Here is a 27,577-nt window from a genome sequence, read left to right as displayed (position 1 = left end):
TATCATAATCTATGTATTAAATTGAGTTTAGAAAATTTATCTATAAATATAGGTATAACGTGGGGCGCCGGGTGGCTCAGTAAGTTGAGCGTCCAACTTTAGCTCAGGTCATGATCTCACAGTTCGTCAGTTCCAGCCCTGCATCGGGCTCTGTGCCGACAGCTCAGAGCCTGGAGCCTGCTTTGGATTCTGTCTGTCTGTCTGTCTGTCTCTCTCTCTCTGCCCCTCCCCTGCTCATGCTCTGTCTCTCTCTCTCTCAAAAATAAACATTAATTTTTTTTTAATTAAAAAAAAAGATAGGTATAATGCAACATTTCATTTTAGAATAGGAATGGGAATGTTACAGAACATTTTTTTTAATTAAAAAAAAGGTTATTGGCTCTCATAGAGAGTTGGAAACTATACTAATTAGCATTAGATACAATACACAGAAACATTAGAAAATAATGTAGCTTTTTTGGGCCTTGGCTTCCAAATCTACAGATTGTTCCAGTTAATGGTGGAAAATTTTTCAGTTCACTAAAACTTTTAGTGACTGCTAAAGCTGATGTTGATTTTAAACCAAAAATTAAATTTTTTTTAATCCAAATATTTTACATCTTTTAAAAATTAAAATCACAACGCCTGTTCTTTGGTGACAGGATTTTGACTTGACTAAGTAATTCAAACTTATGTTGTGAGAAAATTCACTTTTCTAGGCATTAAACCTATTCTATAATTTTCAGAGTCCAGACCTCTGTAGAATTCATAATATCATTAAAACGATATTATCAAAAGAGTAGATATCATAGACATAAATAAAAATTTGATACAAAGATACACAGGAAGGAAGGAAGGAAAGGAGAAAGGATGATAGACGTCTTTATTCACTTATGGAATGAAATAATTGATTTAATAAGTAGAAAAATATTTGGTGCTATAAAAAAGTAAAATATCTAATATACTTGTGATTGATATTACCTATAATTGACTAGTGTTTTTTTAAACTTGTTTTCCTATTTTTAGTCAAAAGAGTTGATATCATCAGAATATATTTGTTTAGTAGGAAGATTATCCCCTATTCTTCTCACTCTAAAGATGTATCTTAGGACTTAGTATTTTTGCTTTGGAATATACTCTGAAAAAAAACTTTGGACAAAGTTTCTCAAAGAATGTCAAAAATAAGAAACATCAGAATTGCAATTTCTAGGAACATGAACAGCATTTCTTTTGGAAAGGTTTGTGCCACTCAGGTAGCTGATGCCTTCCAAGAAATGATTAATACTTACAGGATTACTGGAGGGAGAAAGGCTATAATCACCTCGTCTTAGCCCCTGTTAATGTTAGTTATTGTTTCAGCTACTGGAACAACAAAAATGACAGATACAGAACAGAAATAAAACTGAAACGGAATGAAATTATTACCCATTTTTTTCTTTTTTTTTTAAATTTTTTGTCCTAATAACTGGATCAGCCAGGAATATTAAATTGTGTACTGTTAAGCAGAGAATGCCTTCCTCAATAAATATATAGGTAGAATCCCATGCAAGTTAATGTGGTATTTAAATTTAGAAAAACCAGGGGCACCTAGGTGGCTCAGTCAGGTGAGCATGTGACTTTAGCTCAGGTCATGATCTCACTGTTCATGAGTTTGAGCCCCACGTCAGGCTCTGTGCTGAGAGCTCAGAGTCTGAAAACTGCTTCAGATTCTGTCTCCCTCTCTCTCCCCCTCGCCTCCTCTCTCTCTCTCTCTCTCTCTCTGTCTCAAAAAAAATAAAGATTAAAAAAAAAATTAAGGGAGGTCGACAGGAAGATGGCGGCGTAGGAGGACGCTGGGCTCACCGCGCGTCCTGCTGGTCACTTAGATTCCACCTACACCTGCCTAAATAACCCAGAAAACCGCCAGAGGATTAGCAGAACGGAGTCACCGGACCCAAGTGCAGACGAGAGGACCACGGAAGAGGGTAGGAAGGGCGGTGAGGCGGTGCGCGCTCCACGGACTGGCGGGAGGGAGCCGGGGTGGAGGGGCGGCTCGCCAGCCAAGCAGAGTCCCCAAGCCCGGCTTGCAAAAGCGGTGGGGCCTGACGGACTGTGTTCCGACAGCAAGCACGACTTAGCGTCTGGGAGGTCATAAGTTAACAGCTCTGCTCAGAAAGCGGGAAGGCTGGAGGACAAAGGGAGGGGGAGCTGCGGAGCCCCCGGACTACAGAGCTCAGTTTGGCAGGGAACAAAGGCGCTCGCCAGCGCCATTCCCCCGCCCATCCTCCAGCCAAAATCCCAAAGGGAACCGGTTCCGGCCAGGGAAATTGCTCGCTCCGCGCAAACACCCAACTCTGTGCTTCTGCGGAGCCAAACCTCCGGCAGCGGATCTGACTCCCTCCGGCTGCCACAGGGCCCCTCCTGAAGTGGATCACCTAAGGAGAAGCGAGCTAAGCCTGCCCCCCCTGCCGCCGTGCACCTTGCCTTCCCACCCCAGCTAATACGCCAGATCCCCAGCATCACAAGCCTGGCAGTGTGCAAGTAGCCCAGACGGGCCACGCCAGCCCACAGTGAATCCCGCCCCTAGGAGAGGGGAAGAGAAGGCACACACCAGTCTGACTGTCGCCCCAGCGGTGGGCTGGGGGCAGACATCAGGACTGACTGCGGCCCCGCCCAACAACTCCAGTTATACACCACAGCACAGGGGAAGTGCCCTGCAGGTCCTCACCACACCAGGGATTATCCAAAATGACCAAGCGGAAGAATTCCCCTCAGAAGAATCTCCAGGAAATAACAACAGCTAATGAGCTGATCAAAAAGGATTTAAATAATATAACAGAAAGTGAATTTAGAATAATAGTCATAAAATTAATCGCTGGGCTGGAAAACAGTATACAGGACAGCAGAGAATCTCTTGCTACAGAGATCAAGGGACTAAGGAACAGTCACGAGGAGCTGAAAAACGCTTTAAATGAAATGCAAAACAAAATGCAAACCACCACGGCTCGGATGGAAGAGGCAGAGGAGAGAATAGGTGAACTAGAAGATAAAGTTATGGAAAAAGACGAAGCTGAGAAAAAGAGAGATAAAAAAATCCAGGAGTATGAGGGGAAAATTAGAGAACTAAGTGATACACTAAAAAGAAATAATATACGCATAATTGGTATCCCAGAGGAGGAAGAGAGAGGGAAAGGTGCTGAAGGGGTACATGAAGAAATAATAGCTGAGAACTTCCCTGAACTGGGGAAGGAAAAAGGCATTGAAATCCAAGAGGCACAGAGAACTCCCTTCAGACGTAACTTGAATCGATCTTCTGCACGACATATCATAGTGAAATTGGCAAAATACAAGGATAAAGAGAAAATTCTGAAAGCAGCAAGGGGTAAACGTGCCCTCACATATAAAGGGAGACCTATAAGACTCGTGACTGACCTCTCTTTTGAAACTTGGCAGGCCAGAAAGAATTGGCACGAGATTTTCAGGGTGCTAGACAGCAAAAATATGCAGCCGAGAATCCTTTATCCAGCAAGTCTGTCATTTAGAATAGAAGGAGAGATAAAGGTCTTCCCAAACAAACAAAAACTGAAGGAATTTGTCACCACTAAACCAGCCCTACAAGAGATCCTAAGGGGGACCCTGTGAGACAAAGTACCAGAGACATCACTACAAGCATAAAACATACAGACATCACAATGACTCTAAACCCGTATCTTTCTATAATAACACTGAATGTAAATGGATTAAATGCGCCAACCAAAAGACATAGGGTATCAGAATGGATAAAAAAACAAGACCCATCTATTTGCTGTCTACAAGAGACTCATTTTAGACCTGAGGACACCTTTAGATTCAGAGTGAGGGGATGGAGAACTATTTATCATGCTACTGGAAGCCAGAAGAAAGCTGGAGTAGCCATACTTATATCAGACAAACTAGACTTTAAATTAAAGGCTGTAACAAGAGATGAAGAAGGACATTATATAATAGTTACAGGGTCTATCCATCAGGAAGAGCTAACAATTATAAATGTCTATGCGCCGAATACTGGAGCCCCCAAATATATAAAACAATTACTCATAAACAGAAGCAACCTTATTGATAAGAATGTGATAATTGCTGGGGACTTTAACACCCCACTTACAGAAATGGATAGATCATCTAGACACACGGTCAATAAAGAAACAAGGGCCCTGAATGAGACATTGGATCAGATGGACTTGACAGATATATTTAGAACTCTGCATCCCAAAGCAACAGAATATACTTTCTTCTCGAGTGCACATGGAACATTCTCCAGGATAGATCATATACTGGGTCACAAAACAGCCCTTCATAAGTTTACAAGAATTGAAATTATACCATGCATACTTTCAGACCACAATGCTATGAAGCTTGAAATCAACCACAGGAAAAAGTCTGGAAAACCTCCAAAAGCATGGAGGTTAAAGAACACCCTACTAACGAATGAGTGGGTCAACCAGGCAATTAGAGAAGAAATCAAAAAATATATGGAAACAAACGAAAATGAAAATACAACAATCCAAACGCTTTGGGACGCAGCGAAGGCAGTCCTGGGAGGAAAATATATTGCAATCCAGGCCTATCTCAAGAAACAAGAAAAATCCCAAATACAAAATCTAACAGCACACCTAAAGGAAATAGAAGCAGGACAGCAAAGGCAGCCTAAACCCAGCAGAAGAAGAGAAATAATAAAGATCAGAGCAGAAATAAACAATATAGAATCTAAAAAAACTGTAGAGCAGATCAACGAAACCAAGAGTTGGTTTTTTGAAAAAATAAACAAAATTGACAAACCTCTAGCCAGGCTTCTCAAAAAGAAAAGGGAGATGACCCAAATAGATAAAATCATGAATGAAAATGGAATTATTACAACCAATCCCTCAGAGATACAAACAATTATCAGGGGATACTATGAAAAATTATATGCCAACAAATTGGACAACCTGGAAGAAATGGACAAATTCCTGAACACCCACACTCTTCCAAAACTCAATCAGGAGGAAATAGAAAGCTTGAACAGACCCATAACCAGCGAAGAAATTGAATCGGTTATCAAAAATCTCCCAACAAATAAGAGTCCAGGACCAGATGGCTTCCCAGGGGAGTTCTACCAGACGTTTAAAGCAGAGATAATACCTATCCTTCTCAAGCTATTCCAAGAAATAGAAAGGGAAGGAAAACTTCCAGACTCATTCTATGAAGCCAGTATTACTTTGATTCCTAAACCAGACAGAGACCCAGTAAAAAAAGAGAACTACAGGCCAATATCCCTGATGAATATGGATGCCAAAATTCTCAATAAGATACTAGCAAATCGAATTCAACAGCATATAAAAAGAATTATTCACCATGATCAAGTGGGATTCATTCCTGGGATGCAGGGCTGGTTCAACATTCGCAAATCAATCAACGTGATACATCACATTAACAAAAAAAAAGAGAAGAACCATATGATCCTGTCAATCGATGCAGAAAAGGCCTTTGACAAAATCCAGCACCCTTTCTTAATAAAAACCCTTGAGAAAGTCGGGATAGAAGGAACATACTTAAAGATCATAAAAGCCATTTATGAAAAGCCCACAGCTAACATCATCCTCAACAGGGAAAAACTGAGAGCTTTTTCCCTGAGATCAGGAACACGACAGGGATGCCCACTCTCACCGTTGTTGTTTAACATAGTGCTGGAAGTGCTAGCATCAGCAATCAGACAACAAAAGGAAATCAAAGGCATCAAAATTGGCAAAGATGAAGTCAAGCTTTCGCTTTTTGCAGATGACATGATATTATACATGGAAAATCCGATAGACTCCACCAAAAGTCTGCTAGAACTGATACATGAATTCAGCAAAGTTGCAGGATACAAAATCAATGTACAGAAATCAGTTGCATTCTTATACACTAACAATGAAGCAACAGAAAGACAAATAAAGAAACTGATCCCATTCACAATTGCACCAAGAAGCATAAAATACCTAGGAATAAATCTAACCAAAGATGTAAAGGATCTGTATGCTGAAAACTATAGAAAGCTTATGAAGGTAATTGAAGAAGATTTAAAGAAATGGAAAGACATTCCCTGCTCATGGATTGGAAAAATAAATATTGTCAAAATGTCAATACTACCCAAAGCTATCTACACATTCAATGCAATCCCAATCAAAATTGCACCAGCATTCTTCTCGAAATTAGAACAAGCAATCCTAAAATTCATATGGAACCACAAAAGGCCCCGAATAGCCAAAGGAATTTTGAAGAAGACCAAAGCAGGAGGCATCACAATCCCAGACTTTAGCCTCTACTACAAAGCTGTCATCATCAAGACAGCATGGTATTGGCACAAAAACAGACACACAGACCAATGGAATAGAATAGAAACCCCAGAACTAGACCCACAAACGTATGGCCAACTCATCTTTGACAAAGCAGGAAAGAACATCCAATGGAAAAAAGACAGCCTCTTTAACAAATGGTGCTGGGAGAACTGGACAGCAACATGCAGAAGGTTGAAACTAGACCACTTTCTCACACCATTTACAAAAATAAACTCAAAATGGATAAAGGACCTAAATGTGAGACAGGAAACCATCAGAACCTTAGAGGAGAAAGCAGGAAAAGACCTCTCTGACCTCAGCCGTAGCAATCTCTTACTCGACACATCCCCAAAGGCAAGGGAATTAAAAGCAAAAGTGAATTACTGGGACCTTATGAAGATAAAAAGCTTCTGCACAGCAAAGGAAACAACCAACAAAACTAAAAGGCAACCAACGGAATGGGAAAAGATATTTGCAAATGACATATCGGACAAAGGGCTAGTCTCCAAAATCTATAAAGAGCTCACCAAACTCCACACCCGAAAAACAAATAACCCAGTGAAGAAATGGGCAGAAAACATGAATAGACACTTCTCTAAAGAAGACATCCAGATGGCCAACAGGCACATGAAAAGATGTTCAGCGTCGCTCCTTATCAGGGAAATACAAATCAAAACCACACTCAGGTATCACCTCACGCCAGTCAGAGTGGCCAAAATGAACAAATCAGGAGACTATAGATGCTGGAGAGGATGTGGAGAAACGGGAACCCTCCTGCACTGTTGGTGGGAATGAAAATTGGTGCAGCCGCTCTGGAAAGCAGTGTGGAGGTTCCTCAGAAAATTAAAAATAGACCTACCCTATGACCCAGCAATAGCACTGCTAGGAATCTACCCAAGGGATACAGGAGTACTGATGCATAGGGGCACTTGTACCCCAATGTTCATAGCAGCACTCTCAACAATAGCCAAATTATGGAAAGAGCCTAAATGTCCATCAACTGATGAATGGATAAAGAAATTGTGGTATATATACACAATGGAATACTACGTGGCAATGAGAAAAAATGAAATATGGCCTTTTGTAGCAACGTGGATGGAACTGGAGAGTGTGATGCTAAGTGAAATAAGCCATACAGAGAAAGACAGATACCATATGGTTTCACTCTTATGTGGATCCTGAGAAACTTAACAGGAACCCATGGGGGAGGGGAAGGAAAAAAAAAAAAAAAAAAGGACGTTAGAGTGGGAGAGAGCCAAAGCATAAGAGACTGTTAAAAACTGAGAACAAACTGAGGGTTGATGGGGGGTGGGAGGGAGGGGCGGGTGGGTGATGGATATTGAGGAGGGCACCTTTTGGGATGAGCACTGGGTGTTGTATGGAAACCAAGTTGTCAATAAACTTCATATAAAAAAATAAATAAATAAAAAAAAATAAAATAAAAAGAAGAGGCCATAACTAGACATAAGAAAATTATAAAAGAAAAAAACTCTTAGTAAAGTTAATGTATAATAAAGGTAGTAGATCAACCACTTATAAAGCTAGTATGAAGGGTAAATGACAAAAGGAATAAAATCAACTATAGGTACAGCAATTAGTTAAGAATACACAGGGGCACCTGGGTGGTTCAGTTGGTTGAGCATCTGACTTTGGCTCAGGTCATGAGATCTCACAGTTCACGAGTTCGAGCCCCACATTGGGCTCGCTGCTGTCAATGCAGAGCCTGCTTCAGATCCTCTGTCTATTTCTCTCTCTGCTCCTCTTTCTTTCTCAAAAAAAACATTAAAAAAATACTTAAAATTTAAAGATGTAAAGTATGACCTCAAAACTATAAAACATGGTTAGATAGTAATAACTTAGTGTTTTAGAATGTGTTTTGTATTTTTTAATTTTATTTAAAAATTTTTAAGTTTATTTATTTGAGAGTGAGACAGAGAGAGCAGGCAAAGGAGGGGCAGAGAGAAATGGAGAGAGAATCCCAAGCAAGCTCCATGCTGTCAGTGTGGAGCCTAATATGGGGCTTGAACCCACAAACCTCAGGATCATGACCTGAGCCAAAACCAAATGTCAAATACTTAACTGACTGAGTCACCCAGCTGCCCCTTTTTATTTTAGAGAAAGAGAGCATGAGTGAGTTGGGGAGAGGGGCAGAGAGAGAGAGAAATTATCTTTTTTTTTTGTCTTTTTTGAAAGGTTATTTATTTATTTTGAGAGACAGAAAAAGAGAGAGAGAGGTCACAAACATGGGAGGGGCAGAAAGAAAAGGAGAGAGAGAATCCCAAGCAGGATCTGTGCTGTCAGTGAAGAGCCCTACATGGGGCTGGAACTCATCATAAACCATGAGATTATGACCTAAGCTGAAATCAAGAGTCAGATGCTTAATCGACTGAGCCATCCAGGCGTCCCGAGAGAGAGAATCTTAAGCAGCCTCCACACCCATCACAGAGCCTGATGTGGGGCTCAATCCCACAACCTAGAGATCTTGACCTGAGCTAAAATCAAGAGTCAGACACCCAACTGACTGAGCCACCCAGGCATCCTTAGAATATGTTTGATCTTAAGGGACCCTCAACTTAAAGTAGACTTATTATATGTAATATATACTTCCGTATATTACATATATATTATATATTACATATATGTAATATATACACATATAATATATATGAAATATATACATATATAATATATATGTAATATATATATAATAGTGTAATATATATGAACACCAATGTAACCACAAATGAAAAACTATATAATTATACAAAAAATAAAGAGTAAGTAATCTAAACATGACACTAAAGAACATCAATCATAAGGGAAGAAAGCAAGAGAAGAAGAAAAGGACACGAACTACAAAAAACAGTTAGAAAACAATTAACAAAATGGCAATTACATACATATCAATAATTACTATAATTACTACAAATGTAAATGTACTAAATGTGTCAATCAAAAGACATAGGATGGGTGGCATTGGTGGTACAATGTTGAGCATACTACCTTCCAAAAGACATAGGTGAATAGATTAAAAAAGAAAAGTTCCATGTCTATGTTGTCTACAAGACAGTCACTTCAGACCTACAGACATACAGGATGAAAGTAAAGGAATGGAAAGAGATATCTCCATGCAAATGGAAGCAAAAAGAAATGTGGGTAACAATACTTATAGCAGACAAAAACAGACTTTAAAACAAACTATAACAAGAAACAAAGAGGACATGACATAATGATAAAGGGATCAATCCCCCAAGAGAATATACCAATTGTAAATATCTATTCACCTAATACTGGAGTACCTAAAAATTTAAAGTAAATATTAACAGATATAAAGGGAGAAATTGACAGTAATACAGTCATAGTAGGAGATTTTAACACCCCAGATACATCAATGAATAGATTATCCAGACAGAAAATAAATAAGGAAACATTGGCTTTCAACTACATTAGACCACATGGACTTCATAGATATATACAGAACATTCCATCCCCAAACTGCCAAATATATTGCTTTCAAGTGCACATGAAACATTCTCCAGGATAGGTCACATGTTAGGCTACAAAACCAGTCTCAATAAGTTTAAGAAGTATTTTTCCTTACCACAATGGTAGGAAACTAGAAATCAGCTACAAGAGAAAAAGTAAAATTTCACAAAAATGTACAGATTGAACAACGCTACTAAGCAATGAGTCAATGAAGAAATTAAAGAGGAAATAAAAAAATACATGGGGACAAGTGAAAATGGACACAAAATACTCTAAAATCTATGGGACTCGGCAAACAAAAAAAAGTTCTAAGAGGGAACTTTAGAAGTGATGCAGTTCTACCTTGAGAAACAAGAAAACTTCAAATAAACACCTAACCATATATATATATATATATATATATATATATATATATATATATATAGGAACCAGAAAAGAACAAACAAAGCCCAAAATTAGTAAAAGGAAGATAATAATAAACATCAGAGCAGAAATAAATGACATAAAGACAAAAAAATAGAAAAGATCAATACAACTCAAATAAAGTTCTTTAAAAGGCTAAACAAAATTGAGGCATCTGGGTGACTCAGCAGGTTAAGCAACTGACTTTGGCTCAGGTCATGATCTCACTGCTCATGAGTTGGAGCTCTGCGTCAGGCTCTGTGTTGACAGCTCAGGGTCTGGAGCCTGCTTCGGATTCTGTGTCTCCCTCTCTCTCTGCCCCTCCCCTGCTCACACTGCCTCTCTCTCTCTCTCTCAAAAAGAAATAAGCATTAAAAAAATAAGGAAGAAAAAGACTAAACAAAATTAATAATCTTTAGCCAAATTCATCAAGAAAAAAAAGAGGAGCTAAATACATAAAATTTGAAATCAAAGAGTCCAAGTTACAACTAACAACATAGAAATACAAAGGATTATAAGAGACTACTAAGAATAATTGTATGCCGACAAATTGGACAATCTAGAAGAAAAAGGATAAATTCCTAGAAATGTACAATCTTCTAAGACTGAATCAGAAAAAACAAATAGAAAAAATATGAACAGAAGGATTACTAGCAATGAAACTGAATGAGTAATCAAAAACCTCCCAAAAAACATTTTACTAAACATATGAAGAACAGTTAGTACCTATTCTTCTCAAACTATTCCAAAAAGTTAAAGAGGAAGGGATGCTTCCAAATTTATTCTACGAGGGCAGCATTATTCTGATACCAAAACCAGACAAAGGCACTGAATAAAAAGAGAAAATTACAGCCCAATATCCTTCATAAACATACATGTCAAAATTCTCAACAAAATATTGAATTCAAATAAAAAGGGCAAGAGGACATGAATAGACAGACATGTTTTCAAAGAATATACAGATGTATGCCAAAACATACATGAAAAGATGCTCAACATCACTAATCATCAGGGAAATACAAATCAAAACCAGAATAAAATATTAGCTCATTCCTGCCAGAATGGCTAGTATCAAAAGCAAACAAACAAACAAAGAAACAAGAAATATTAAGTGTTAGCAAGGATGTGGAGAAATGGAAATGGTCATGTGCTGATGGTGATGCAGCCAGTATGGAAATGAACATGGAGGTTCCTCAGAAAATTAAAAATAAAAATCCATATAATTCGGCAATTCCACTTCTGGGTATTTATCCAAAGAAAACAAAAACACTAATTTGAAAAGATATAGGCACCCATATGTTCTTTGCAGTATTATTTACAATTGCCAAGATGTGTAAGCAACATGAGTGTCCATTGATAGATCAGTGCATAAAGAATATGTGATATATATAAATATAAACATAAAAATAAATATAAATAATATAAATATGTGGTGGCAGTGAGAATATTTAAAATCTCTTTCAGCAGCTTCATACATAACAATACAATATTATTAAATACAGCCAGCTAGAAAGTATCCTGGTTTAGACAGGAGTGCAAAATGGAGAGGTGAAATCTTTACTAGGTATATAACTCAGCCATAAAAAAGAACAATCTTGTGCCTGTTGTGAAAACATAGATGGACCTAGAGGGCATTATGCTACATGAAATAAGTCAGAGAAAGTCAAATACTGTATGCTCCCATTTACATGTGGAACCTAAAGAACAAATCATCAAACAAAACAAAAATAGACTCACAGAATAGACAAAATCTTTAAAAGAGTTAATAAATAGTCTCTAGATTAAATTTTGAAAACAACATTAGAGGATTTTAAAAATCTATTGTTCATTATATTACCAAAACATTACATTTATCTTAAATTAAGTAGAAATCAATGAAAATAAAGATAAGGAAATCTAGATGGCTATAAGAATGTAATAAATTTTGAAATATTTTCTCAGTTTTTGGGTCCAATAGTTTTTTTTTTTGATGATGATGATAAAGCTACGTTATGGAAGAAGTAGAGGAAACGTATATGTAATTCTTTGTTATTTGAGACAAAATTGGTTGGTGTCCTATGCAGGAATAAAACCATAACCGTTAAACTAATGCTCTCTTGCCAACACTTAACATCTCTACAGGAAAGAAACCTTTTTTCCCCAATTTTATTGAAATATAATTAACATATAATATTGTGTAAGTTTAAAGTACAAGATGATGATCTGATATTGTATATGTTGCAAAATGATTACCACAATGAGTTTAGTTAATATATCGATCACCTCATACAGTTAGAATTTGTGTATGTGTGTGATGGTGGTGAGAATATTTAAAATCTCTTTCAGCAACTTCAAATATACAATACAATATTCTTAACTATAGCCAGCCAGAAAGTATACTGCTTTATACAGGGATACAAAGTGGAGAGTTGAAACTTTAACTAGGCATATATATTTTTTTTAAATGTCAAAAGAAATCCTTTAAGTTATATTAGAGATCTGATGACTGAACCCCTTAGAGTAACTATAATTACCATACATAAGAATATACTGTGGGGATAAAAGCAAAGAGGTATATAAAAAAATAAATTGAAGTGGATAAAGCATTACTATAAGGCACTATGGAAGCATTTTCTGTATCAGGACATAGGAGAAAATAATACCACATCCAGACAATTATTTTCCTGTTTTCCTATTTTTTTGAAATGCACTATCGAATATGTTCATTTAGAGTTTCTTTGGTGTATTCTGAGGGATATACTTTTTGTATTTTATCCTCATAATAACCCTGAAAGTTAGGTAGAGTTAGTTTCGCATATTGGAAAACTAAAATTTATGAAGATTAATGATTTGCTTGAGGTCACGTGGCCTTTATTTTTATTTTTTTTTTACTGATGATAGCAAATTTTCATCTAATAGCTACTATTTTATTTTGTTAAAAAATGTATTTAATTTATTTAAGCTAAGAAGAAAAGAAATACAATGTACCCATTTCTCCCATCTCCAACCACCTCTTGTAACCACCAATCTGTTCTCTGTATCTGTGAGCATGTTTTTAAAATACATTTTTTATTGTGGGTATTAATTTTGTTAATAACTAATATATGTGTACAAGGGAAGAAGGAACATAGTTGCAGAAAATGGGGTAGAAAAACCCAGAGGATATCTTCCAAACCAAGGCATGAGGCAAAGGCCCTAGGGATAAAAAACATTATCTTGATACAGAGCAGCTGAACATGATGAGCACTGAAAGAAATATGTGGAAGTAAAGAATATTCTAAGGTGAAAAACCTCAGGCAGGACAGCAGGCAACATAAGCATGGCCACTCATAAGTATGGCCACTAAAGCTGTGCTTACACAAATAACATAGCAATGTTGTCCCTCTCCACAACTCAACTACCCTCACAAACAAAATAAGTAGGCTGCTGCTGCTGCTGCTTCCTCTCCTTTTTTTTTTTTTTTTTTTTTTTTTTTTTTTTTTTTTGTAGACTGCTTCTTAAAGTCACTGAACAATACACAATATCCTCTGGTGTGAATATGTAAAAATATGACTTCTATGAGGTTGTTTTGTTTGTTTTTTATGATTCCACATGTAAGAGAGGTCATAAAGTATTTGTCTTTTTCTGACTTATTTCACTTAGCAGAAGGCCCTCAAGTTCCATCCACACTGTTGCAAGTGGCAAATATCACTTTTTGATGGCTGAATAATATTCCATTGTACAAACATACCATATTTCTTTATTCATTTGCCTATGGATGGACGCTTGGGTTGCTACCACATCTTGCCTTTTGTAAATAATGCTGCAATCAACATAGGGGTCCGTATACCTTTTCAAATTTGTATTTTTGTTTTGTTGGTTTAAATACTCAGAATTGCTCGATTATGTGGTATTTCTATTTTTAATTTTTTGAGGAACCTCCATACCATTTTCCATAGTGGTTGCACCAGTTTACATTTTCAACATCAGTACATAGTGTTCCTCTTTCTCTACATCCTCTCCAACACTTATTTCTTGTCCTTTTGTCACGAGCCATTCTAACAGGTAAGAGGTAATATCTCATTGTCATTTTGATTTGCATTTTCCTGATGATTAATAATGTTGAGCATCTTTTCATATGTTTGTTGACCATCTGTATATCTTTTTGGGAAAAATGTTTATTCCATTCTTCTGCCCATTTTTCTTAATCAGATTGTATTTTTGCTATTGAGTTGTGTGAGTTTCTCTTATTTTGGATATTATCCCACATGGATTTTAATGGGAAAAGATAGATCAAGAATTTGATTACAGCTATTGCCTTTACACAAATTGAACTCATCAGGTCTTAGCTCATTATTCTCATGTTCCTTAAGCACTCAACTGTCCTACATCAGTACTACGCAAAGTACTCACTCCACAATTAGATGAGGTACCTGTACTAGAATGTAAATCAATATATTTCTTCTTTATTCAAGAAACTCTCTATCACTCTCTGTTTCTGCCTCTCTCTCTCTCTCACACACATAGACATAAACATATCTATAGCTACATATATCAATACATATGCATATATGTGTATATATAATTAGTTGCACAGGGAAATTTTTCTGTATCTATAATATATTAATATATAATGCATATTTATACACATACATAATATACAGGCATATATGTATATATCTTATAGGTATACCTTCTATTAAATTAAACCGTACGCTTAATGATAGAGATTAGGCATTAACAAACTATGGCATGCTAGCTGATTGCTTGTTTGTGTAAATCAAGTTTTACTGAAATACTGTCACACCCATTCATTTACATATTCCCTACATCTGCTTTTAGTACTTTGAGGCATTATAGTTGTGTAGAGACAATATGGCACACAAAGCTTAAAATATTTACTATGTGGCCCTTTAGGAAATGCAATGGAGGAGTAAAGAGCCTCAGGATCATTTTGTCCTTCAGGCATGCACCAGGCTGGGGCTGAACAGGTAAAGATTTCTCCAGCCCTATTACCACCAAGATCTCAACTTCCTGAGCCCTGAGCATTCCCAGTTTCCAAAGACTACTTCCAAAGACTACTAGGGTAAGCGGGGAAACGCTAGACTCTGACTATTCTATGGGCCCTAAATACCTGCTGTAAAGGCTCTACAGGGGCAGCATAAAGACTGTTCCATTAACATTATTTGGAACTCAGAGGAAAGAGAGAACATGCATGACTATGAAAGGATTCCCATTCTTCTCTCTTCAAAACTTTTTGGGTTGCTTTATGGACCCAAGCACAGAAAGAGGATTATTTTCTTCTTTTCCAATGTTCTTTTATCCTAGGGCAGCAAACCAATTTCATTTCACATTAAAAAACAAAAAAACAAACAAACAAAAAAAAACTAATAATAAAGCTTATGCAATCACTCTAACATTTCCATTTCAATTAATAATTAGGAAAAACTCAGTTATTGTTTCTCTAGAATAAAGTTTGTAAGAGTTAGACTGTCTCTATGGTAGCAAATGCACTTGAACAAATTTTTCAAAATATTATCCACAGTCTTCTTTTTCATTTTATATTCAATTGGATTGGTTCAAACAATTCCATATTTTGAAATCCCTTGATAGGCATATTTCAGACAAGCATTTCTTTCAAATGTATAATTGCTTAAATCTATAATCAAGAAATTCTCAGTTAACTTACGTATCTCTGGGATCCATCATATTCACACCTTTCAATTTTTCCTAGGCTGCCATCTGAGAAATACAGCTTCTCTGCACGGTGATCAATGGTGAGACCATTTGGAGTGAGTATGTCTGTACTGACCACCACTTGAGCATTTTTTCCCGTTAGGGTGGATCTCATGATACTTGGATGCTGTTCATTCCAGTTGGTCCAAAACATTAAGCTAATTAAAATAAAAATTGTGATAATATATTAAAACTTTCATTAACAATAGAGACATTAGGAACATGGTGATGTCAAGCTATTTAAAAAGAAGCAAAGAGATTTGTCTCAATTCTATGACCCTTAACAAAGTCTAAATAAAAGTGGAAATATATATTTATATATGCATATATGTTTTTCTCAGTTTCTTAAAAAAACCTGGAAACTATTTCTGAGAAATAATTATCTTGTACATTCTCTCAAATAACAATTAAATTGAGTCAGTTTGATGTACAGTAAGAATTTATTTAAATCACACACAAAACAGTTATCTTAAATTTTCTATGAATTGCAAATGTATTCTAAATTATTAATATCATGTTTCAGCAGATTGAGTAAATTGTTTTAGATATCATTGTTAACCTAACTATATTTCTTTTCTTTAATTGGTAAATATCAATATCTCTTTTCCTTCCTGGTTTGCTTTTAAATTTTGCATTCTCCTTTGTATATGCTTTAGAGAAATACAATTAATAAACTCCTATATTTCTTTAGTTTCTTTTTTTTTTCTCTTGTCTCTTTGTCAATGTAATTTTTCTATAAATAACAGTATTGCTTTTGGAATTTCAGAGGTTATTCTCAACTCCCTAAAAATATTATCTATTACTTACAGATTTTATAGAATGATTTACATCAATGTCTGTCAATCTATTCTTTCAGGAAGCCTTTACAAGTCACTGTTAAGAGTAGAGAGTCTATAGAGTTCCAGTTTCTAATCCTTATTTTTACTGAAATATTTTTTCTTTCTATTCTTCTACCTATAAGACTGTCCCTAAGAGTTTATTTGAAGACTGATTATTGCTGTTTAGAATGATACAAAGGAAGGAAGGAAGGAAGCAAGGAAGGAAGGAAAGAAGGAAGGAAAGAAGGGAAAGGAAGAACTGAAGAAAGGAGAAAGAGGGAGAGGTTGACAGGCAGCCCTCTTTAAATATCTGAAAAAAATATGCTTAATATATACTGACAGAGAAAAACTATTTAATATTTACAGTAAGATCGTATATACTATTCCTATGTGTAATCATTTAAAGGTCATGCAGAATTATAGCCAACAAAATTTTCAGTAGGTGGTTTTTGAATATTATGCAAATATTTACTACTGAACAATATGCAAATTCACAACAAAATCTTTCTACTTGCTAATTTAAAATATAACCACTACCAATTAAGAAAAGCTGGGTCAACTATGCTCTTTGTTAAAATATTTCATAGCCTTTTCTTCTATCCTGTGGAGCATAAAAGTGTTCTAAGTGAGCAAGTATCAAAATTTTTTGTCATATGAATGAGTAAATTTGCAAAAAACAAATGACATTCCACTTTCTTAAATTATGCAGTTTTATCCACACACTGACTTTTAAAAGAATAAAAATAAAACATCAGTTAAATAAAGAATTTATAATGTATGCATAAAGTATTAAATACATAAACAGTTTACCTGCAGTATTTTCCTAAATTATTGGCTTTAGAATTATAGAATTTCTGAGGTATTAGTGTTTCTTTAATTCAACTTTTTTTCAAAAATAAAACAGAGGCCAGAGAGCTTGAGTGATTAAGATTGTAGGAACTGAATCAAGTTTTGGACTCAAATAGTTTTTTTTTTTTACCCAGAATTTAAGATTTTGTTTTAAAATTTCTGTTAATTGACATTTTCAATAGTGATTTGAAAATATCATTGATAGGCATAATGAGAAAATATTTTTATACTTGAAACTTTAGTTCTATGTAATTCTGCAATTAAAACATGTTGGTGTGTTTGATTATAATTTACAGTTCACTATATGCAAGATGAAAGTGTAATTTTAGCTTATGTAATAAATACTATATGAAACTGATCACTTATAATATTATCAGTGATCTCTCTTATGTTTATTTCAAAATCGTCTAAGAAATCCCTTTGATTAGCTGTAGAACAGTTAAAATTGTGCTAAGATTCTCCTGGTGAACCGTCAGGATCCATGCAGTCAATTCAAAACCAAACTGTATAGTGACAGGTCAATGCTGTAGCAGAGCTAGCTTTGCCCAGGCACTAGAAGGGCTGTACCCATCTGAACTGTCACTGGAGCTGTGTGGGGAATCAACTTGCAACCTTCAGAGTCTTCATTTCTGAGATGAAAGTTTCAAGTAAATTGTATAATCTCATCTTCTAGCTCTGTAAGTGTCTGGATTTAGTGATTCACACACTGAGTAGTTTATGCACTTCTTTCAAGTGGTCAGGGTCAGTGTTTATCAGTAATTGTTTTATTTATTCTTCATTTTTTTTTACCACATGTAAAAAGAGCTCTTCTGTTTCTATTTAGTGACAGCCAAATTAGTCTGATCTTTATTTGTTTAATTTAAGAACAAAAGGATTTTCTAGTTGTTAACAAATGTTCTTAACATTGTAAGAAAGTAGAAATACATGGGTATCTTTCTTCTACATAACCCAAGCTTTGTTCTTCTTTGTTGTATAATTGCTTCCTTATGGCATCCCCCTGAAACATGAATTTCTTCTAATTTGCTTAGTTTTTATTCACTCTATATTATAGCCTGAGCATTTTCTTTTGTCATGAATTCTTCATAAGTATTACTATAAATGCCTACACAGTATAATATCAAACACATGTGGACAATTTAGTCTGTTGTCAAGTATCTACTGTTGAAAATATAGCTGCACACAAAGATTTGTTGTTGTTGTTTGTTTTCTCTGCATTTCGATTGGAGAGATCCCTAGTTATTGAAATTACTTAATTAAATTACACAAAAACCTTTTAGGTTTTAATACATGTGAATATTTTTTTTTCACATTTATCATTTCAATCAGCTATGCATGGATGTATTCTTCATATATACTTTTCCCTCACAATATTGTCTCTATTTTTCCTTTCATCATTTAAATTTGCTTTTGCTCGAATTCTGATCGAGTTGATACCTGGCACTTCACAAGTCCAGATTCTAATTATTCACATTTACGATGCTCATATTACAAAAAAAAAAAAAAAAAAAAAGCTTTATGAAGTGGGGAAAAGAACACTTCAAAGAAAACCTGTGTTTTTAAAGTTAATTCTTTTAAAAATTAACATCACTTCGATGATCTTTGACTTATAATGAAGAAATAACAATTCACTGTTTCTTACTTTTGGCATTCATCCAGGGCTAGCACATGTGGGTGGTCATCTTCTGACATGGCAATGACTGCTTCCCTGTCAAATGCTCCTGGCCGAGTCTGGTCCACTGTGTGTCTGGTGATGGATGAGGTAGTGGAGCTGGTCCAGTACAGTGTATCCCAGGCTCTGTGATAAGCAAGTCCTTCGACAGAACCTACATCTGATGGGGGAAAGAAAAGAATAAATTTATGCTTTTACCGACAAGACATGGTTTTTGGACAGAAGAGGCATTTAAAATATACAGTAAAACCTTGCATTGTGAGTAACTTGTTCTGCTAGTGCTCCACAAAACAGGCAAACATTTCTAACACATTCGAACTTGATAAACAAGTGATGCCTTGCAATGCCAGTAGTACGTGACGCTGAAGGTCAGGTGATCCCAAGGGAGACAATGGTTTGTGAAATTCGCTTTGATATGTGAGTACTTTGGATTACAAGCATGTTTCTGGAACAAGTTATGCTTGCAAACCAAGGTTTTACTATATTTGTATATCTATATGCAATTTTAGCAATAATTTCTTCACACACTTTCCAGAATAAAAATAGAATAATTTTGATGCCTACGAATGATAGCTGACTACACACAGAAAACTGAGCTATGAAGTGGTATATTTGTCACAAGAGCAGTTTTTGTAAAATCATGTCATTAAAGACCAAATGTTTTCACCCCTCTCCCTTAAAAAACTCAATTAAGCAATTGATTTTTATTTAAAAAACGGTGTCTCTTTTTTTCATAACTTTCAATATGTATACAGTGTGCAACAATTTAGACATGCTTTTGAAAATCGTGTTAGAGATACCTGCAAGGCACAACCATAATGAATTTTATCTTAAAACTATATCTGAAGACATAAAGTAAAAGTAAACATATAAAAAACTACAACAATATCAAAAAGACAAGCCCAACATCACGCTTCCAACTATCAAACAACGGTAGAGACTTTTTTAGGAAGTTAATGTAGTAAGTTCTTAGACTCAATTCAACTAATGTGATATAAAAACAAAAGAAAATGAAATAAATTACCAGCTAAGGTGTGCTTTAAATGTTGCCAGAAAAGATAAATGGTAGTATGTAGATTTCAATACATAAAAGTGACAATGTGAAAAACAAGAGTAATTATTTCTTAAAACTGTGTTCCAAATTACTTGGATAACACAAGATAGCTGTTTTATTTTTCAGAGGTGCTTTGAGTACCTTTTTTAGTATAACCAAATTATTACAGTTTTCCCTTCATGTTGTCTGTTTTCCTCAGTTATTATTCTTAGCTTGCTTAATTTCAGGAAGAATATATATAGCTTTGGCAGTCATGCTAAGAAATTAAAATTATAACAGGCAGAGCTTTTCTTCTGTTTTTCTCTCAAAGAATCTCAGAAAGGAATTATTCACTTCTTCTAAAAATAGGTAGATAAAAAAGGGTTTTTTACAGGTTTAAGATGTGTAGTTGGATGGTTAATAGGACTTATTAGGAGTGCAAACCATATTAAAGTCTTTTGAACTAGATTTCTTTAAGGTGATTAAGTTTTCTTATTCGTTGTTGTTTTTCTTGCACACAAGAGAGAAAAAATCCACCAACAATAATACTACAGCTACCATTTACTGGGCATTGCCTTTCTGCTAGGAATTGTGCTGTTTTGCATACATCACTTTATCTGTAAAGTTACTCTGTGAAGTTTGTTTTATTCTTTGTCTTGTCCTAAGATGGTCACAGGACTGATGGCGTTAAAGATGTTTTACACGGTTTCATCTACTCTCAAAAGCCTGTATTCTTTCACAATACCATTTAGAGATGAGTACACAGCCCCTATCACCTATTCTCAATTCACACAAAGCTGGAGCCAAACAATCAACTCATTAGTTTCAGCTGGTCTGATTCCAGGTGAATTGTATAACCAGTCAGTTACTATGAGTGGCCTCCTCTCATATATTCAATAGAACAATTTATAAGAGATGGATGTGGGTGATTTGTATGGAAACCTAGGCCAGAGATGATGGAGAAAAATTCTTATACATAATCACAATAAAATCTTTATAGAAATCATATGGTGTTTCTACTTGAGGTGAGTATGTGGGAGGTTGGTAATGGTCAAAGGTGTTTCAGTTATTAATTAAAAAATCATCCACTCCACTGTATTTTTTTTTCAATTTTTTTAAGTTTTATTTATTTATTTTGAGAGACACTGAGAGCATGCAAGCGAGGTAGGGACAGAGAGAATGGGGAGAGAGAGAGAGAATCCCAAGCAGGCCCTGCACCATCAGCATAGAGTCCAATGTGGGCTCGAACTCATGAATCGTGAGATCATGACTCAAGCCTAAGAGTTGGATGCTCAACTGACTGAGCCACCCAGGTGCCCTGTTTTGTATTTTTTACACTTTCAAATCATGTCAGAAATGAAGCTAACTCTACTAGTAGTGTGAACAGAATTTCGCTCCTGCACCATTCACAGAGTGAGAAAGAGCATAGCTCTAAAAAAGTCCATGCAAATCAGAACCATTCATCTACCCTCATTCTGTATTGTCCTTTGTCTACTGCCTTTGACAAATCTTCACGGCCACTTTTTCCCTGCTATATCAGAAAAAAAAAAGCCTGGTATCACCACTGAGATGAAGCGGATGTTTCTTTTCCATTGCAGACATAGTTCAAGGTTTACTGGAGTACATAATACACCATATTGTCCAGGTACAATCTCTATCATCTTATTTTTGTAATAGATGACAACCTGTCACTACCCTTAGTCATAATCTGCTGCTACATTTTTTTTTTTTTTTTTTTTTTTTTTTCATGTGGCCAACTTATTATTAAAGGTACAAACTGAAGGGATGGAAGAATTCTTCCTCTATGATCAGGACCTTCCACCTGGACTAAGAATTAAATTTACATGGGACAAATTAACAGGAGAAAGAACCAAAGTTTTATTATGTGCACATGGGGCCCTAATAATGAAATGGAGACCTAAAGAAATGACCAAGGCAGGCAGTTTTTATACATCTTAGACAAAGAGGATAAGTTTGTGAGAAATTGACAGGTTAAATAAAACAGATGTTTGGAAGCTTTAAGTAGTAAGGAATTCTAAGCAGAATTTGGTCTAAGGTAGTAGATTTGAAAAAAAAAAAAAAGTAACAAGGTTTGTTTCTACAGCTTTCTTAGCTTTAAAGTTCCTGTCTCTGGTGATAAGGATGTCTTTTTACTTCCATAGTATGGGAGGATATTTTTCAAATGGGAGATTTGTTTTCTTTTTTTTTTTTTTTTTTTTTTTTTTTTTTTTTTTTTTTATGAAGTTTATTGACAAATTGGTTTCCATACAACACCCAGTGCTCATCCCAAAAGGTGCCCTCCTCACTACCCATCACCCACCCGCCCCTCCCTCCCACCCCCCATCAACCCTCAGTTTGTTCTCAGTTTTTAACAGTCTCTTATGCTTTGGCTCTCTCCCACTCTAACGTCTTTTTTTTTTTTTCTCCCTTCCCCTCCCCCATGGGTTCCTGTTGAGTTTCTCAGGATCCACATAAGAGTGAAACCATATGGTATCTGTCTTTCTCTGTATGGCTTATTTCACTTAGCATCACACTCTCCAGTTCCATCCACGTTGCTACAAAAGGCCATATTTCATTTTTTCTCATTGCCACGTAGTATTCCATTGTGTATATAAACCACAATTTCTTTATCCATTCATCAGTTGATGGACATTTAGGCTCTTTCCATAATTTGGCTATTGTTGAGAGTGCTGCTATGAACATTGGGGTACAAGTGCCCCTATGCATCAGTACTCCTGTATCCCTTGGGTAGATTCCTAGCAGTGCTATTGCTGGGTCATAGGGTAGGTCTATTTTTAATTTTCTGAGGAACCTCCACACTGTTTTCCAGAGCGGCTGCACCAATTTGCATTCCCACCAACAGTGCAAGAGGGTTCCCGTTTCTCCACATCCTCTCCAGCATCTATAGTCTCCTGATTTGTTCATTTTGGCCACTCTGACTGGCGTGAGGTGATACCTGAGTGTGGTTTTGATTTGTATTTCCCTGATAAGGAGCGACGCTGAACATCTTTTCATGTGCCTGTTGGCCATCTGGATGTCTTCTTTAGAGAAGTGTCTATTCATGTTTTCTGCCCATTTCTTCACTGGGTTATTTGTTTTTCGGGTGTGGAGTTTGGTGAGCTCTTTATAGATTTTAGATACTAGCTCTTTGTCCGATATGTCATTTGCAAATATCTTTTCCCATTCCGTTGGTTGTCTTTTAGTTTTGTTGGTTGTTTCCTTTGCTGTGCAGAAGCTTTTTATCTTCATAAGGTCCCAGTAATTCACTTTTGCTTTTAATTCCCTTGCCTTTGGGGATGTGTCGAGTAAGAGATTGCTACGGCTGAGGTCAGAGAGGTCTTTTCCTGCTTTCTCCTCTAAGGTTCTGATGGTTTCCTGTCTCACATTTAGGTCCTTTATCCATTTTGAGTTTATTTTTGTAAATGGTGTGAGAAAGTGGTCTAGTTTCAACCTTCTGCATGTTGCTGTCCAGTTCTCCCAGCACCATTTGTTAAAGAGGCTGTCTTTTTTCCATTGGATGTTCTTTCCTGCTTTGTCAAAGATGAGTTGGCCATATGTTTGTGGGTCTAGTTCTGGGGTTTCTATTCTATTCCATTGGTCTGTGTGTCTGTTTTTGTGCCAATACCATGCTGTCTTGATGATGACAGCTTTGTAGTAGAGGCTGAAGTCTGGGATTGTGATGCCTCCTGCTTTGGTCTTCTTCTTCAAAATTCCTTTGGCTATTCGGGGCCTTTTGTGGTTCCATATGAATTTTAGGATTGCTTGTTCTAGTTTCGAGAAGAATGCTGGTGCAATTTTGATTGGGATTGCATTGAATGTGTAGATAGCTTTGGGTAGTATTGACATTTTGACAATATTTATTTTTCCAATCCATGAGCAGGGAATGTCTTTCCATTTCTTTAAATCTTCTTCAATTACCTTCATAAGCTTTCTATAGTTTTCAGCATACAGATCCTTTACATCTTTGGTTAGATTTATTCCTAGGTATTTTATGCTTTTTGGTGCAATTGTGAATGGGATCAGTTTCTTTATTTGTCTTTCTGTTGCTTCATTGTTAGTGTATAAGGATGCAACTGATTTTTGTACATTGATTTTGTATCCTGCAACTTTGCTGAATTCATGTATCAGTTCTAGCAGACTTTTGGTGGAGTCTATCGGATTTTCCATGTATAATATCATGTCATCTGCAAAAAGCGAAAGCTTGACTTCATCTTTGCCAATTTTGATGCCTTTGATTTCCTTTTGTTGTCTGATTGCTGATGCTAGAACTTCCAGCACTATGTTAAATAACAACGGAGAGAGTGGGCATCCCTGTCGTGTTCCTGATCTCAGGGAAAAAGCTCTCAGTTTTTCCCCGTTGAGGATGATGTTAGCTGTGGGCTTTTCATAAATGGCTTTTATGATCTTTAAGTATGTTCCTTCTATCCCGACTTTCTCCAGGGTTTTTATTAAGAAAGGGTGCTGGATTTTATCAAAGGCCTTTTCTGCATCGATTGACAGGATCATATGGTTCTTCTCTTTTTTTTTGTTAATGTGATGTATCACGTTGATTGATTTGCGAATGTTGAACCAGCCCTGCATCCCAGGAATGAATCCCACTTGATCATGGTGAATAATTCTTTTTATATGCTGTTGAATTCGATTTGCTAGTATCTTATTGAGAATTTTGGCATCCATATTCATCAGGGATATTGGCCTGTAGTTCTCTTTTTTTACTGGGTCTCTGTCTGGTTTAGGAATCAAAGTAATACTGGCTTCATAGAATGAGTCTGGAAGTTTTCCTTCCCTTTCTATTTCTTGGAATAGCTTGAGAAGGATAGGTATTATCTCTGCTTTAAACGTCTGGTAGAACTCCCCTGGGAAGCCATCTGGTCCTGGACTCTTATTTGTTGGGAGATTTTTGATAACCGATTCAATTTCTTCGCTGGTTATGGGTCTGTTCAAGCTTTCTATTTCCTCCTGATTGAGTTTTGGAAGAGTGTGGGTGTTCAGGAATTTGTCCATTTCTTCCAGGTTGTCCAATTTGTTGGCATATAATTTTTCATAGTATTCCCTGATAATTGTTTGTATCTCTGAGGGATTGGTTGTAATAATTCCATTTTCATTCATGATTTTATCTATTTGGGTCATCTCCCTTTTCTTTTTGAGAAGCCTGGCTAGAGGTTTGTCAATTTTGTTTATTTTTTCAAAAAACCAACTCTTGGTTTCGTTGATCTGCTCTACAGTTTTTTAGATTCTATATTGTTTATTTCTGCTCTGATCTTTATTATTTCTCTTCTTCTGCTGGGTTTAGGCTGCCTTTGCTGTTCTGCTTCTATTTCCTTTAGGTGTGCTGTTAGATTTTGTATTTGGGATTTTTCTTGTTTCTTGAGATAGGCCTGGATTGCGATGTATTTTCCTCTCAGGACTGCCTTCGCTGCGTCCCAAAGCGTTTGGATTGTTGTATTTTCATTTTCGTTTGTTTCCATATATTTTTTGATTTCTTCTCTAATTGCCTGGTTGACCCACTCATTCGTGAGTAGGGTGTTCTTTAACCTCCATGCTTTTGGAGGTTTTCCAGACTTTTTCCTGTGGTTGACTTCAAGCTTCATAGCATTGTGGTCTGAAAGTATGCATGGTATAATTTCAATTCTTGTAAACTTATGAAGGGCTGATTTGTGACCCAGTATATGATCTATCTTGGAGAATGTTCCATGTGCACTCGAGAAGAAAGTATATTCTGTTGCTTTGGGATGCAGAGTTCTAAATATATCTGTCAAGTCCATCTGATCCAGTGTCTCATTCAGGGCCCTTGTTTCTTTATTGACCGTGTGTCTAGATGATCTATCCATTTCTGTAAGTGGGGTGTTAAAGTCCCCAGCAATTACCACATTCTTATCAATAAGGTTGCTTCTGTTTATGAGTAATTGTTTTATATATTTGGGGGCTCCGGTATTCGGCGCATAGACATTTATAATTGTTAGCTCTTCCTGATGGATAGACCCTGTAACTATTATATAATGTCCTTCTTCATCTCTTGTTACAGCCTTTAATTTAAAGTCTAGTTTGTCTGATATAAGTATGGCTACTCCAGCTTTCTTCTGGCTTCCAGTAGCATGATAAATAGTTCTCCATCCCCTCACTCTGAATCTAAAGGTGTCCTCAGGTCTAAAATGAGTCTCTTGTAGACAGCAAATAGATGGGTCTTGTTTTTTTATCCATTCTGATACCCTATGTCTTTTGGTTGGCGCATTTAATCCATTTACATTCAGTGTTATTATAGAAAGATACGGGTTTAGAGTCATTGTGATGTCTGTATGTTTTATGCTTGTAGTGATGTCTCTGGTACTTTGTCTCACAGGGTCCCCCTTAGGATCTCTTGTAGGGCTGGTTTAGTGGTGACAAATTCCTTCAGTTTTTGTTTGTTTGGGAAGACCTTTATCTCTCCTTCTATTCTAAATGACAGACTTGCTGGATAAAGGATTCTTGGCTGCATATTTTTGCTGTCTAGCACCCTGAAAATCTCGTGCCAATTCTTTCTGGCCTGCCAAGTTTCAAAAGAGAGATCAGTCACGAGTCTTATAGGTCTCCCTTTATATGTGAGGGCACGTTTACCCCTTGCTGCTTTCAGAATTTTCTCTTTATCCTTGTATTTTGCCAGTTTCACTATGATATGTCGTGCAGAAGATCGATTCAAGTTACGTCTGAAGGGAGTTCTCTGTGCCTCTTGGATTTCAATGCCTTTTTCCTTCCCCAGTTCAGGGAAGTTCTCAGCTATGATTTCTTCAAGTACCCCTTCAGCACCTTTCCCTCTCTCTTCCTCCTCTGGGATACCAATTATGCGTAAATTATTTCTTTTTAGTGTATCACTTAGTTCTCTAATTTTCCCCTCATACTCCTGGATTTTTTTATCTCTCTTTTTCTCAGCTTCCTCTTTTTCCATAACTTTATCTTCTAGTTCACCTATTCTCTCCTCTGCCTCTTCCATCCGAGCTGTGGTCGTTTGCATTTTGTTTTCCATTTCCTTTAAAGCGTTTTTCAGCTCCTCGTGCCTGTTCATTAGTCCCCTGATGTCTGTAGCAAGAGATTCTCTGCTGTCCTGTATGCTGTTTTCCAGCCCAGCGATTAATTTTATGACTATTATTCTAAATTCACTTTCTGTTATATTATTTAAATCCTTTTTGATCAGCTCATTAGCTGTTGTTATGTCCTGGAGATTCTTCTGGGGTGAATTCTTCCGCTTGGTCATTTTGGATAGTCCCTGGTGTGGTGAGGGCCTGCAGGGCACTTCCCCTGTGCTGTGGTGTATAACTGGAGTTGGTGGGCGGGGCCGCAGTCCGACCTGATGTCTGCCCCC

At 36.4% G+C, this 27,577-nt stretch overlaps 1 protein-coding gene across 1 annotated transcript in view; it reads right to left on the bottom strand.

Annotated features, from left to right (window-relative positions):
• The window catches only part of LRP1B (LDL receptor related protein 1B), a 1,918,909-nt gene that overhangs the window by 340,439 nt on the left and 1,550,893 nt on the right, over positions 1–27,577 (bottom strand). Inside the window, exons 42-43 of the mRNA XM_047084146.1 lie at positions 19,179–19,368; positions 15,826–16,030 (exon numbers count right to left, since the gene is read on the bottom strand). Of these exons, the coding sequence (XP_046940102.1) occupies positions 15,826–16,030; positions 19,179–19,368 (395 nt within the window). The remainder of the gene's footprint in view (positions 1–15,825; positions 16,031–19,178; positions 19,369–27,577) is intronic.

The sequence above is a fragment of the Lynx rufus genome, unplaced genomic scaffold (genome assembly GCF_022079265.1).
Source record: "Lynx rufus isolate CCGP_SWC_20201006 ecotype Redwood Valley unplaced genomic scaffold, mLynRuf1.p SCAF_2, whole genome shotgun sequence".
NCBI classification, from domain to species: Eukaryota; Metazoa; Chordata; class Mammalia; order Carnivora; family Felidae; genus Lynx; species Lynx rufus.
This window is presented reverse-complemented; position numbering and strand designations above follow the sequence as displayed.